We start from the raw sequence: 15071 nt of genomic DNA on the forward strand, positions 1-15071 counted from the left end.
CTGCTGGCCTGCCGGCTGTAGTGTGAAGTAATCCATCCCTTCACTGCCCTTCTTTGTCCCTAGTTTTACGGGAAATAGCTGAAATAAATTTTTGTCGTAGCCTTTTGTCAGTATTTTTAGAAGCAGCTGGAAATGCACGGCATAGGAGCCAGTGCTGGAGACCTTTGTCATCACCAGTGTGCTGTTCTCTGCTTTCAAGTTGCCTCAACACAGCTGAGTTGGTCCGAGGAGCAGAAAACAGGAGTGCGCGGCCGGCCAAGGCAACAGGAAGCCGCCGGGCCAAGCCGGCCGGGGACGCGGGGCGGGCCAATCAGCGGCGCGCGCTGTTGCTATGTGGCCTGCTCTCTGCCTTAGTGGAGCGGCCAGCTCGCCCTCGCCCTCGCCCTCGCCGCCGCCGCCGCCGCCGATGTCTGGGGCCGGGTGCTGGGCACGCAGCCCTTGACAGCCCAGCCGGAGGCGACTTCTGCCCTGCGAGATTCCAGCATGGTCTTCAGTGGGAACAAAGGGCCTCCCAGAGAAGGTGCGTGATGAAGCGCTTTCAGCGGCCGCGTTCAAGCTTTCCGTTTTCCATGGCTGTTTACCGGTCGTGGTGCTCGCTTCACGTGGGTTTTTAGTAAATAGTCCAGGAAAGTGAGCTCTTTTTGAACAAGACTGGTCTCAGGGAATCTTCTTCAGCTTCGCAAAGCCTGTTTTCTCTAAACTGCTTTGCTTAAAAGATGATTAAAATGCTCATCTGAACAATGAGTAGGAAGAAAAGAAACCAAATAGAAATGAGAATACTGGGAAGGGAGTGTAAGTGAGCCAGAAGTATTAACGGTGAATGTGGGGGCAAAGGATGTTTTAAAATAACAGCTGTTAAGAATGTATTTAAAGTAAGTTACTAGTTTTAATTGAACTAGTGTGGATTTGACAGATTGTCAGAATCTGTTTAGTGAGGTCTTCCACACAGAATCGGTAGAGGCTGGTAGGGTCTGTGAAGCGCTGGTGCAGACGCTGCCCCAGGTCGTGCAGCCCTTCATCATTCAGTCTGGACCTCTGGGAGCCCAGATAAGACAGGCAGCTCCTCGTTGTCGTCGTGGGGGGACAGGTGTGAGGCCAGAACACTGGTGGCCTGGTGGGGAGTGACAGGAGAGCAGGCCTCCCTCCCAGTTGGCGGGTTCCGACCCTACTGCTCAGTACTGCAAACGGGGAGGGAAGTCGTATTAATTTAAACCGCATTGACTCGGTGTTTATTTTAGGGTAAATAAGTGGCACATAGGTTGCAGTTTGTTTCTGTGGGATCTGGAAAAACTGGTTTGTCTGACACATTCTATGAAAGTTTTAAAGTATTTTAGAAAAACAAGGGATTTCTTTTGCATTTTCTCAAATACTGATAAATTAGTTTGCATAATTGCCTTAATGATTCTTTCTAAACTGATTAAACAGAGCAGACTAACATATTGCCCATTTTATGAAAAATTCACCCTAGGCTAATCACCAATTTTTCTTTTACCTATTTAGTTTCGTATGGTTACCTAAGTGAATCCTTTTTAATTCACCTGGTGACTTTGGCCTGATGAGTAAAGTTAGTATAAGTTCAGAGAGCTCTATTAACTTTACACATGTTATATTTTGGAGGAAGATTGATTTTGTTGTTCTTGTCAAAAGGTACCTGTCGTTGTTTCTTAAAAAACAACTCAAAATATATCCTTGCTTTAACAGTATACGTATATATATATTTGTATTAAGTGAAAAAGCCTTAAAATTAATTGTCAGTGCAAATTTACAAAGTAAGTTGCCCTTAAACACTAAAAAAGTGTTTCATGCGGACCCCTTGTTGCTGAACTTTGAAAGACTGACATGACTTAGTTTTTCCATTTGTTAGGTGCACCAAAAAAATTGAACTTGATATTATAATAAAACTTACAGCAAAATAAAGAAAGTGATTATTTGGACTTGTCAGCTCCACAACATACAGTAGTTACTTCCAGTAGAACAGCTGTTTGTAAGGGGGGAGGTATGAGTGCAGAGCGAGAGCAGGTACAGGTGTGCAAGAGGACTTAGGTTCGCTGAACACGACCAACTACATGAGGTCAGTCTCCCCATTTTCTTTTTTAAGCTTATTCTTGTCTCAAATTACTGATTTGTGGAGAAGGTTGTTTTGTTGAGGCAGGAACTCACTATGTAGCTCAGGCTGGCCTTGAGTTTGCAGTGATCCTCTTGCCTCAGCCTCCCAAGTGCTGGGATTACAGGTGTGCCCCACCACACCTGCATGGATTGCTAATTTTATTTTCTAATTATAGAATCACAAAAACCGAAGATTTAACTTAAATGTGTTTGTTCACTTTTCCCTTTGGTTTGTTTCGTAAGAATTTAGAACCTCCCAGAGCAGGCTGTTTTCATTCTTACGCTGCAAGAGATGGAGGGACGTGAAATTGAGCGTCCTGCTGTATCACAGGAGCCTCTGCTGTTGTGTTCAGAAGGGGTATTCTAGGACAATCCCAGGCTTTTTCCCCTGTGCCCAGCACCTAAAGGTGTTTTGTACACTGGAGCATCTCAAAGTTCCTTCCTGTTCAGCTTCAAAACCTTAGGGTAACTGAAGTTCACAATCTGGTCAGTTATAACAGCACTGCTAATGTGTCCAACTCTGTGACTTTAATATTTGACAATAGAATTTTCATTGTCTCTTTCTGTGTCAGATCTGTAAATTAGCCATACTTTTTTATACTTGTGGAAAAATACTTTGGAGCTCACAAACAGTGAATTTTTGTTTGTTTAGGCTGCTTGATAAAGAAAAGCAAGTAGAAGTCCAAGTATTTATCACATGCTGTGATTGCTGTAACTTTTAAAAAACTGAACTGTGTTGTTTATTTTGAAATTGCTGGGCTATAATATATAAGGACTACCTCACTTACGTTCTGAAAGTCTGTAGTTTAAAACCCGAGGGTGGGAAGGGTAACAGTCTGGGTCTCTCTCTTTATCTACTTTTGTAAAATCTTTCGAAAGTCGAAAGTCATTAGCCCTTGAGGAATCATCACTAGTGTTGGCTTCCTGGACTCTTGAAGGGTGTGCTCTTAAGTACGGCTGAGGCCTGATGTCTCTTTGCCGCTCTCTCTTAGAAATTCCATCACTTCTTCATTGCCTGGATCCAAGGAAGGTTTGCTTTTCTCAGTCAGCTGGGAAGGGAAGTTTGAGCTTCCTTTTTTGTTGGGCGTATTTATTATCCTTCGACATTGTCTTGCCTTGTGGCCCAGGCTGGGCTGCAGGCCTGGGCTGGAGAGATCCTCCCCTCTCCCTGATGGACAGAGAAACGGCAGGTGGTGCTCGGCCCTTTCAAATATCAGAGGTGCTATTGCATGCACTTCATTGCTTTTGCAGGAATGTAGTGTATTTTTCTTTTTATTGTGAGACGTCACTATATCCAAAAAATCAAAGATGAGAGCTATACAAATAGAGTTGTGATGGCAATGTGATCTAATCCTTTGGGAGCAGGCCTCAGTGGCAGTGGCAGTGTAAGGACTATTAATTGAGAGACTGGAATTTATCTCCTTAATTCACTGGTCTCAGTTTTACTCATTCAGGGACTTTTTGTTGTTGTTGTTACCAGGGATCGAACTCGGGTCCTTGCACTTACGAGGCAGGCGACGCAACCACTGAGCTAAATCCCCGGCCCCATTCAGAGACTTTTGAACATCAAAGGAATTTAATGAGAAGTTTTAAGATTAACAGGGGAATAATAAAATTACAAATTACAGGAAGTTGTCAAGATAGGATATAAAAAGTAATCAGGCCCAACCATATGCAATTCAATAAAAAATATAGTGAATGCGTAAACCTTTAAAAAATATTATTACACAGCTGGGGATTTAGCTCAGTGGTTCCGCTGCCTGACTCACAAGCACAAGGACCTGAGTTCGATCCCTGGTACCAAAAAAAAAAAAGTATTATTACATTAAAAGACAAATTGCCCCTCAGAATACCCTTCCCCCTTAATTCAGACACACTCATCCCATCATCCTTGCCTCTTTCTTTCTTTCTTCCTTCCTTCCTTCCTTCCTTCCTTCCTTTGTTTTTCTTGCCGCTTTCTGAAGCAGCTCTGGAGTCCTCTTTCCTGAGTGTCATTAGTAATGCTGTCCTGGCTGCCTTGATGTCCTGAATTGATGCAAAACATTTCCCTGTCACTGTCATTTTGTCTTTGGGGGAGAGCCAGAAGTCACATGATGCCAGATCTGGTGAATAAGTTAGATAAGGGACATACTGTAATTTTTTATTTTGTTTTGTTGTTAAATTTTAAAACTTTTACTAGTGCATGTTTGCAGTACACATTGATTATATTCCTTGTGGAGAGTAGGTACATGTACCGAACACATCTCAATTCTTTTTATGGTGCTTTTGACAAATTCCCATACACAGCTGATCAATGAGAGGTGATCATCAAATATGATAAATGTGTAAATTTACAAATTTATTGCAATAAAAGATACCTTGGCCATTAAAGCTCCTCAAAGTCCTCCCCCTCACTTTGAACACACTTATCATTTTGGGCATTGTGTCTTTTACTATAATAAGTTTTTTGTTTTTGTTTGGTTTGGTGCTCTTTGTTTGTTGTTGTTTTTGAGACAAGGTCTCACTATGTAGCCCATGCTGGCCTTGAACTCAAAGCAATCTGCAGGCCTCAGCCTTCCAAGTGCTAGAATTACTGATGGTGCGCCACCATGCCCAGTTTATAAATTTTTGAAATTTTAAAAAATAAATTAAAAAAAAATATATATATATATATATATTTTATTCTTTTTTTTTAAAGTAAATTTAAAAGGGCCAGGGATTTAGCTCAGTGGTTCCACTGCCTACCTCGCAAGCACAAGGACCCAAGCTCAATCCCCAGTACCAAAAAATTAAATTAAATTTAAAAATAAATTTTTAAATGTTTTAAAGTTATAAATTTTTTAAATTCAAACATTCACCAAATCTTTTTTTTTTGGTACCGGCAGTTGAACTCGGGTCCTTGAGCTTGCACAGCAGGGGGCAAAACCACTGAGCTAAATCCCCGGCCCCACACCAAATCTTTTGACACCCTTTGCACATAGGTCAGATTGTGCTGGAAGCTTCCTGTTATCCAAAGTATGAGAGAGAAACCATGCCAGTCAGTTGCACACGTCCTGTTCTGTCATTGGAATTGCTAGATATTGGCTTTAAAATTTACATTAATGTCTGTTTTCTTAATATTTTGAAAGTTTTGTTTTACTGAGCTTCAGAATTTGAGTGGCTTGCCTATATGGTTATTTAGCTGTGGATACGGGGTGTGCTTTCACCTGCTTGGCACTTAGTTTAAGTGAGAGATGTGGGAAAATGACTTAAATTAATGACCCAGTGTTAAAACTCAGTGAAAGGTGATATTTTATTATAGTAAACTTTCCTCTTCCTAAAATTCTACATTAAAAATGTTTTCTCAGTATTATGGCCATTGTAGCTTATAATATTTAGATTCTCCCCTGCCCCCAGCCTCCTCGCATTTACAAATTTACTTTGAAGTTTCTCAGTTGTCTAAGATATTTCATGATCTAGGAAGCCATGAAAATATGGAGACTGATGTAGAAAGAGAAGGCAGAGGCCGAGGATGTAGCTCAGTGGTTCCGCCATCTGCCTTGCAAGTACAAGGTCCAGAGTTCGATCCCCAGTACCAAAAAAAAGAGAGAGAGAAGGCAGAGCTGATGGAGAAGTACATGACTATCTGAAGATAGATAAAAGTGGGAAACAGAAGTGGGAGAAACACTGTGTCCTTGGTGTGGCGTCTGCAGCCCTCTCGCCGTGTGGAGGGGTTAATCAGCTGTGAGTCCCGTGGGGATTGTGTACTGGAAAGTGACTTGCTTTGACTTCTTGAGTAGGACTGAGCCCATGTAATTGCCGCTGCTATTAGTGACAAGGGACAAGCCAGCCACCTGGGAGCCAGAAATTAAATATCCTGAGTAGAAGAACTATCTTGTGACATAAAAATCAGATTGTGTTGGGATCACTTTTGAAAACTCAAACTTCAAAGCCAGAATGTTTAGAAAATGCTCTTTTACTTGTCATTTTAATAAGTGCACAAAATTTCAACTGACTGTGGCATTTTCACTGCTTTGAGCTGTGATAATTTTATATTATCTTGGGAGAAAGATTAAATCTGGGTTCCATCCTGGTTTTCATATTTTCATCCAGCACTAAGATTTTTTGATTGCTACCTAAACATCATTTAGCCCTCCATTTTGCTCAGGATACAGTTTAGATTATTGAGAATTGAAGAACAAGCAAATAGAAAAAGAAGCCAAACATGGTGGCACACACTCTAATCCCAACACTCAGGATGCTGAGGCAGGAGGATCATCATAAGTTCGAGGCCAGCCTGGGCTACATAGTGAGTTCAAGACCAGCCTGCAGTACAGAGTGAGACCCTGTCTGAAAAGAAAAACAATCAGTGTTTTCCAGGTATCTTTCATTTTATTCCTGTAGGTGAGGCTGATGTGCTGCCTCAGTGGCTTCTCTCTTTGGCCCAGAAACTACTTTGCCCTTGACAGCAAAGGGAGGAGGACCCTTTTAGAAATCAGGACCCCAGTTCTACCTGTGTGTCTTGCAGCGGTGTGTTCGTTGTGGGTAATGCATACTTGCCTTGGATCACTTCTCCCCAGAATGTCCACGCAGGGAAAGAAGAACTGCTGCATCTCAGTGTCTCATTCTGACCCTTTAGGGAATCTGCAAGAGCTCACAGCCCCTTTCCCAGGAAGAAGATGTATCTGTGTCTGTGTGCACAGATCTTCACGCATACCCACACCAGGATTCAGAGGTTCACGTGTTCTCTTAGGTTGAGAAATTCTCTTAAACATAATTTGGTTTTATCCAGAGTCTAAAAGCATTAATTTTTAAAAATTGAGGCTTAACAGGGCTTGGCTCAGAATTTCAGGATACATATGCCTGTGGAGAGTGACGAGGAACACACAGCACTCTTTTAGCTTCCAAGGCAATAGTGAAGTGTGCCGGTGCACGCCTGACTTCCTCCTCCTGCAGGGGCCACTGTGCCCTCTCGGGCTCCTGCACTCTGCACAGGATCTGGTGCAGAAAGAACAAGCCATCCTGCAAAGCTCAGAGCTCTGAGTTGTAGGTGAGATCAGAGGACACCTCAAAGATGCCGTGTTTGGCCGTAGACTACCACTCGAGACCTCTTCCAGAAATGTCTACACTGGAAATGTCAGTCGAATATCATCTCATTCTGACTTTGTTTTCGGGGGGGGGGGGGTTTGGTACCAGGGATCCAACTCTGGACTTTGCACTTACGAGGCGGGCAGCGGCACTACTGAGCTAAATCCTCGGCCCCATTCTTTGTGTAAGAGACTAAGCTGAACTGATCTCACTGCGTGTGTTCAAGTTTCTAAACTCTTAATTAAAAACATCTCTTTCTTCGTCCTGCTATTTGCCCATGAGTTTTCGGTTTCACACATACAAACACACGCTTGGTGGAAACTATGACTGTTGAGAGCACTTTGAAGTAGGGTCATGCATGTGGTGGCAGCAAGAAGGTTGAAAGGACAGAATGTGTCTTTCAGGACCAGTCTGTGTTGTAACCATATTCCCATGAGGTAAAAACATAAGGCAAGGAGGCCAAGCCTAAGGGTGACTTTGGAAAGCTATGTGCCAGTTAGCTGGGATTAGCGAGACTGGAGCCGCACAGAAAGCTCTGGAACAGTGGGCCCGTGCTGAGTGCTCTCTCGTGTGTGCAGGTAGTCAGAAGTCGGGCTTACACAGACAGGACTTTGTCTCCCCTGCGAGTGTGTTTTCTCCCTGAACTCCTTGCATGGGGCTTGGAATGATAACATCACATAATCGGGAATCATCCCACAAAGAACAGTGAAAAGCACAATATTTTCTACTCAAGGCTCCAAAATGTGATGGAGTAGGTGTAACGTTTACCCTGAGCACAGACAAATGAAGTCAAATGAGGTTCCTGTAGGTGAGAAGGTGGTGAGTCTGTGTGCTCTGTTCGTCTGATGCGTGGCTGGCAGCATCTTTCTAGCAGGCTGTACTTTAAGGAGGCAAAACAAAAGGACATTAGGTGTTCTCCAGGCATTTGACCAGCTCTGACCCTTAGATTCCAAGCACCTTGTCCCTTGCAAGCTTCCTCTGCTGGCCAGGAGGCGGCCCCTCCCACCCACTGTCCCCTCCTGCAGGCCCTCTGTCCACAAAGCTGTGGCAGTGGCTGGAGTTCTGACACATCAGTGCTGCTACTCCAGCCTCTGGGTTTCTTTTTAGAGCGGGGTCGGCCCCACCTCCTCACTCAAGCACGCTGTAGACTGCTCTGATGTGTTGCAGCTCTAACCCTTGAGAGGCTGCTGAGGCCCAGAAATGCCAGTGATCAGGAAGCACAACTCAGAATGGGTTCCCTACCTTTATTTTTATTTTTGATAATTTAAGTGTTTCACCCTCACCCTAGAGATTTCATGAGTGAGCACCTAAAATAGTCTCATTATTTTAAAACAAATGTTTTCTTGTTCCATTTGAGAGAATTATATAGATAAGATAGAAAAGAGTTGACAATTGAAATGTGAAATCCAAAGAAAAATAAAGTAACAATTATTTGGAAAGAGTAACAGGAAGCTTTTATCAATTAGATGAACTGGAAATAAGATGAAACATTGGACGTTCATTCCAGTGCTTGTTCACGTCAGACACTGTGCTAGAGAGCAGTAAGACAGGCAGCAGCTCCAAATAAGTGCTTAATTTTAGTTGTGCTTAGTTGTAGGAAGAGAAAATAGAAGCTGCAGTGAACTCTTCTCAAACCAATCAGAGCCATGGAAGAGGGTCATGGTTCAGATGACGTGGGACAGTCTGAAGGAGGATTATGTATATGAGCTGAAAGAGATCATCTGTCTCAAACCCGGTTTTTTAAATCTGTAGAATATGATCAAGTGAGAATTAAAAATCTTCCTTTCTGAGAATATAAATTATGTTAGAAAAAAAATTATGTTAGAAAATGTAATGAAAGGATCCTTGCACAAGGACAACAAACAAAAATATGGTTTTGAATAAACTTAGTAGAGATATTCAGGAATTAGATGGAGATTTTAAAACTCTACTGAAGGGGGGCAGGGATTCAGTGGTTTTGCTGCCTGCCTCATAAGTGCAAGGACCTGAGTTCGATCCCTGGTACCAAAAAAAAAAAAACCTCTACTAAAGGCTGTGGTAAAAGGCTTGCATAAATAGTGAGCTCTAAATGTTTAAAAGCAGTTTTTAGAAGTTAGTTGCAGTGGGTTTTGGGTCACTGGCTGTAGTTTTGGGAACCACCGATCACATCACAAGGTGCCTAAGGACAAGGAACACGAGACAGTGTGCAGAGCCGGTCGCTCTCTGGTGAGGAAGCCTGATGTTCCGTGTGGCTCCTAGAGGCCACCTGCAGCTGGGAGGGCTCCATGGTGGCCTGGAGAGGGGAGGAGTGGGGCTGTAGCTTAGGCTGCCCAGGGCGGTGATGGAAGAGGAGGTGAAGAGAGGTGGGAGGGTTTTATTTCCACCTCCTCCCCAGTGCTCCAGCCGTGGGGAGTGGGGAGGGTCAGTGTCGAAGAGGCTGAGAATAGCAGCTGTCAGGCCACACAAAGCAAAGCAGCTGTGGTTGGGACCAGTTTTGCACTCCAACCAGCACCTCCAGGATTATTTTTAGCTTGCAGTACCCTAGATGTAGGGTCAGAGTGCCTGTGGCCAAAGTGGTATTAACAACAAATGGGATGGTAATATTTTATAATTGCAAAAATTCACTTAAGTGGAATCAAATACTGGAATTGGAAGGGGCCACCTAGTTTCACATCTTAATTTTACAATCGAGTTTGCTGAGGATCACAGTTTAATTGACCTTTCCCAAGGACTTGGGGCTAGTTTGTTACAAAGCTGAAATTAGAACCCAGGTCTTCTGGCTCCAGTAAAGCATTTTTCATACTTTTTGCAAGTTGCTTAAAATTTTTCATTAGGCTTGTGTTTTTTTGTTGTTGTTGTTGTTTTTTGGTATTGGGGATCGAACTCAGGTCCTTGTGCTTGCACAGCAGGCGGCGAAACCACTGAGCTAAATCCCCAGCCCTAGGCTTGTGTTTTGAGAAATCTGTAAATTTCAAGATTACACCTGTAAATGCTAATCTAGTTATCAGTTATTTAACTGTCAGACTTTAGGAAAAAGATCTAAGTTAAAGATGAAATTTAAGCAGATTGGCAAATTTAACTTTTAAACAGATTTTGGGATAATATAACAATAAATTATTGCGTGATCGTAATAGCTATGCTCAATTGACTGTAATTCTAATTGTGTGTGAATTGGCTGAGCTAAAACCAGTTTAATCTAGTTTCAGGAACTATTCTGCACTTGGCTGCCTGATGCGGGTGGTAATGGCCACAGAGTCATCCAGTAAAACATTAATTAAAAGCATTACTTTAGCACTGAATCTACTGCTTGAACATTATCCTTATCAAAGGATACTACCTTTGGCAGAGTTACCATTTTAAGGGGGAAATAAGAGCAATTTGAAACTGCCTTTGTAGGAAAAAAATGAAAAAGAATTGTTTCTGTTAGGGCCGGGGATTTAGCTCAGTGGTTTCGCTGTCTGCCTCGCAAGCACAAGAACCCGAGTTCAATCTTTGGTACCAAAAAAAAAGAAAAGAGTTGTTTCTGTTCTCAGTGACCTTGCACAGTAGTAAGGGGTTATCCTCAGAAGGACCACTTACAACTAAACTGTAATCTTCCGACCTGAATAACTGATCTCAGTTTTTAAATTAATTTTATTGGTACATTTTAGGTATACAATATAATGACATTCATCATTGGAAATTTGCACCTTTACATAATCTCTCTTGGATCTTATTTTTCCCCTTTCCCTTGCCCTCCCTTTAACCCCTCCATCCCTCCCCATTTACAAAGACTTTGTTTCCATTTTTTCCTTTTCTCATATTAATTCCATTCCCCTCTTTCCTTTCCCCTACCCCTCCCACTTCCCCTTCTCCTTTGCCCCTTTTCTTCCCATTTCACATTATCTATTATACCTTTTAGTCCTCATTTACACTATCAGTTTCTCACACTAGAGAAACTATTTGGTATTTACACATGTGTGTCCTATTTATTTCACCTAAAAGGATCGCCTCAATGTGCATCCACTTAACTATAAATGTCCCTAATTTCTCTTTGATCGCCTCAGTTTTGCCCAGATTAATAGATGAATCCATGTGAGCAAATGAAGTGACAGGGGTGTCCTTACCTGCTTTAATTGGTGGAACCACTGAGGAAGCTGTGGCTATTCATTTTAAAGTTTTTGGTTTTTTTCTTTTTCATTTTCTGAGACAGGGTCTCGGTATGTACCTCAGGCTGGCCTCAAACTCACAGTGATCCTCCTGCCTCAGTCTCCTGAGTGCTAGGATAGCAGGTGTATGCCTCCACGCCCAGCCCAGCTGTGGCTATTCTTTAGGATGGTTATTATGTTGTCTCATTTTCTTCTTGGAAATCTCATTTTCCGACGCCTGGTCCATTGCCCCTATTTTTGTTTTGTTTTGTTTTTTGGTACCAGGGATCGAACTCAGGACTGCGCTTACCAAGCAGGCACGGAACCACTGAACTAGATCCCCGGCCCGTTGCCCCTGTTTTAGAATGAGCAGACGTTGATCTTTGCAGAGCTGGTCTGGCCTCCCCAGCATCACTGTCTTCACAGGACAGCTCTGAGCATCTGAGCTGGTGCTGGAGGCCGCAGAGCCTGGCCCAGTCCTCTTGGCTCCGGTTTGTGGCTTCAGTTCAGGACGTTTCGGCGTTTCCCGGGCTCCACCCCCCTTCTGGCCTACGTCAGACGTTGGTGTCCACAATCATCCTCAGCATCTGGTTACCGAATGCCCTTTCTTCTCTGGAAGGGTGATGACAGCAGTCCAAGATAGATACTGTACATTGTCTTCTAACTTCGTATTTATTTAGGACATGAAATATTAAAGTTTTTGGTGCAGTTTCTTAATCCTGCGACTTCAGGAAATTTTAATTTTTTGGCTATCAGTAATACATAGCTTTAAAATAATACATTATTGAAAAATCATATAAAATTACTCGTGTTGCTGTTTAACTTAAGGAACTTTATCATATATTTTTTCTAAATAATACCTGCAGTTACTTTGTTTCAAGGAATCTGTTTCCTTGAATTTTTTCTTTTTTTTTTTTTTTAGTACTAGGTATCAAACTTGGGACCTTGCGCTTTTGAGGCAGGTGGTGGAACCACTGGGCTAAATCCCCGGCCCTGTTTCCTTGAATTTTTAATGGCTATAATATATGTTATCATTTTGATACTACTTAAACATTTTCCTTAGGTAATTTTTTCCAACTTAAAAAAATTATACTATATTAGATATAACACGGATTTTTAATATGATTTCAATTTTCATTCCTTTCATTAATAGGTCAAACATCTCTGTATATGTTTGCTCATTTTATTTCACCTTATGTGACTTCTCTTGTTATTTAACACCTGTTGTGAATTATCTTATCATAGTGATAGTTCAAGACAGCATATAGAGTAACAGAAATAAGAACATTTTGGTGATCATATGGTAGAACTATTTCTCCATTTGTTTATATTTCTTTTTTGTGGTGCTGGGGTAGAGCCCAAGGCCTTGTACATCCTAGACAAGCACTCTATCACTGAGCTATCCCTCAGCCCTCTCCTTTGTTTTTTATCTGTAAGAAGTATTTAGATTTTATACACTAGCTGGGGATTTAGCTCAGTGGTTTCGCCGCGTGCTGCGCAAGTGCAAGGACCCAAGTTCGATCCCCCGTACCAAAAGACAAAAATAAAAAATAAAAAGATGGAAATAGATTTTATACACTTGTAACTTGCCAGTATTTTCCTTTGTGTGTATTTTCTTATTTCAAAGCTAAGAAATTTCTTAATCTTCCATAGGTCAAGTAAATACACACTGCACAGTCTGCCCCTTTGAAGTTCTGTTTTGGAGCTGAGTGGGGCACACCTGTAATCCACTCAGGAGGCTGAGACAGGAGTTTGAGGGCAGCATGAACTACATAGTGACCCTCTGTCTCAATCTTTTTAAATTGTGTAATGGATCTACTCTTTTTACCCGTCACATATTCTGGTATGTGACATCAAACACTGCTTCCTAAAGTGTGGGTCACAGGCCATCTGCATCAGAGCCCTAGAGCCGTCCTGTTAAACTTGCCGACCACAAGTCTGAAGCTCTAGGACTCAGGTCTCTAGAACTCAGTCCTGGAAAGGTACGTTTCTACAGTCTTGAAAATGTGTTCCTGTGCAGATCTTACTGCTGCTGTAATGGTGTACCACAACTGCAGAGCTTAAAGCTCTGTAGTTTATTTTGCTCATGGTTCCAGAGGTGAGAAGTCGTGAAAGGGCCCAAAGGGCTGTGTTTTTCCAGAGCCTCCAGAGGAGACCAGATCTGTTTCTTTGACTTTTCCCCTGCTGGAGTCTTTCCCCATGGGAAAGCCGGCAGAGAGGCGATTCTGTGCTCTGTGACCTCTTCCTCACCTGTGTGAGGACCGTTGTAATTGTGTTCAGCCTGCCTAGATAACCCAGGAAAGCAAAGTGGCTAGTCTGGGCATGGGGGTCCACACTTGTAATCCCAGCATTCGAGAGGCTGAGCCAGGGTTATCCCTGTGAGTTTGAGGCCAGCCTGGGCTACATAGTGAGACCCTGTCTCAAAACAACAACATTACAACATATTTATATAGGTTCCAGGGATTGAGGCATGGACATTCCTGGGAGGAAGTATTATTCTCTCTGCCACAATACTTGGACACATTGAAAGTAGAGAACCAGTGGCATGCTACATGGGGAATTGCATCTCCTTGGACTGCTGATAACTGCTCTCTGTTCCATGTGGAGAAGCTTATACATGGTAGTTCGTAAGCTTTACATCCAGTCATTTGGAGAGCTTTGTATCTATTCTGGTAATCTCTTTAAAATATCTTTACCAAAATAAAGAGTTGGTAGTCCTCCAAGTCCTAGTTGGTAGTAGGTTTTTGGTAAGCATTGGTTATCTTTTATTTTAAAAGCCTTACAACACAATATATACCTTGAATGTGTCTTTAATTCCTCACCACCACTCAGTGTATTAAAAATTGATTTACAGGGCTGGGAATTTAGCTCAGTGGTTCCGCCGCCTGCCTCGCAAACACAAGGTCCTGAGTTTGATCCCCAGTACCAAAAAAAAATTGATTAACAGTGCTTGCTTCAGCAGCACATATACTAAAAATTGATGTACAAATTACAGAAAGGAGCACAGCGAAACAAAATCTAAGCAAAAAGTGTATAAATGAGTAGAAAATACTACTGATTTCTTCTTACTTTTATGCCTTATTTCCCAGGGCCACTCAGTGTCTGCCTTTCTGTGTATGTACCTCCAGCCTTTGCCTATCTGCATGTGAGGGTGCATAAATACCGTAAAGCATTGCTAAACCAAAGTAGGATATATACATATATACATATACCCTAATATATGTCCATATCCGTACCCATATGTCTGTATCCATACATCCATCATGTCATTTTATCTTTTCATGCAGCAGTGTTCTAGAGAATTTTCTGAGAGACACACAGAGATCTGCTTCATTTTTTAGCTGTATCAGAGTTTTCCATTGCAGAAATACATTGTTTTAACATCTTCTTTGCAGTGCTTTTTGTTTGTTTGTTGTGTTTCTAGTGGTGAGGACTGGACACGGGGTCTCAAGGAAGCACACTGAGCACATGCTCTGCCACTGAACTATAAATATGCCCCATTCTGAAATGTAGCTTTAACTGGCCAGTCTCTACTTTTATTTGCTAAGTTGGATAATCCTAAGTACAGAAACTAAATTACTCCCCCATAACCCTGTCCCATAGCCCTTGAGTTAATACAGCAAGCAGCTTGGTATGCATTGTTCGGGCTATTTTTTTTTTTTTTTTTTTGTATAACTAATACAGTTGCATAACTATACAAGTATATGTGTTTTTGGAATAAAGGATTGTGGCTTACATAGTGTTCTACAAACCTTTTTTTATTTTTATTTTTTTTAACCAATGATATATCTCAGAATTTTCATGTTCATGTCA

At 42.0% G+C, this 15071-nt stretch overlaps 1 protein-coding gene across 7 annotated transcripts in view; it reads left to right on the plus strand.

The window, feature by feature from the left end:
• The window catches only part of Atosa (atos homolog A), an 81309-nt gene that overhangs the window by 25062 nt on the left and 41176 nt on the right, over nt 1–15071 (plus strand). For 2 of the 7 annotated variants that reach the window (XR_015438777.1, XM_004835380.3), the window contains exon 1: nt 353–520. The exons of 3 other annotated variants lie outside the window; for them this stretch is intronic. Coding sequence is in view for 3 of the 4 variants with exons in the window: in XM_004835380.3 (XP_004835437.1) it covers nt 484–520 (37 nt within the window). In the remaining variant the exon portion in view is untranslated. Of the gene's footprint in view, nt 1–352; nt 521–15071 lie in introns of those variants that run through there. 2 more of the 7 variants (XM_087180441.1, XM_087180444.1) reach the window with 1 other exon arrangement.

Source organism: Heterocephalus glaber, unplaced genomic scaffold, assembly GCF_053883595.1.
Source record: "Heterocephalus glaber isolate CG9 unplaced genomic scaffold, H.glaber_assembly_v1.0 deba00000122, whole genome shotgun sequence".
In the NCBI taxonomy this organism is placed as follows: Eukaryota; Metazoa; Chordata; class Mammalia; order Rodentia; family Bathyergidae; genus Heterocephalus; species Heterocephalus glaber.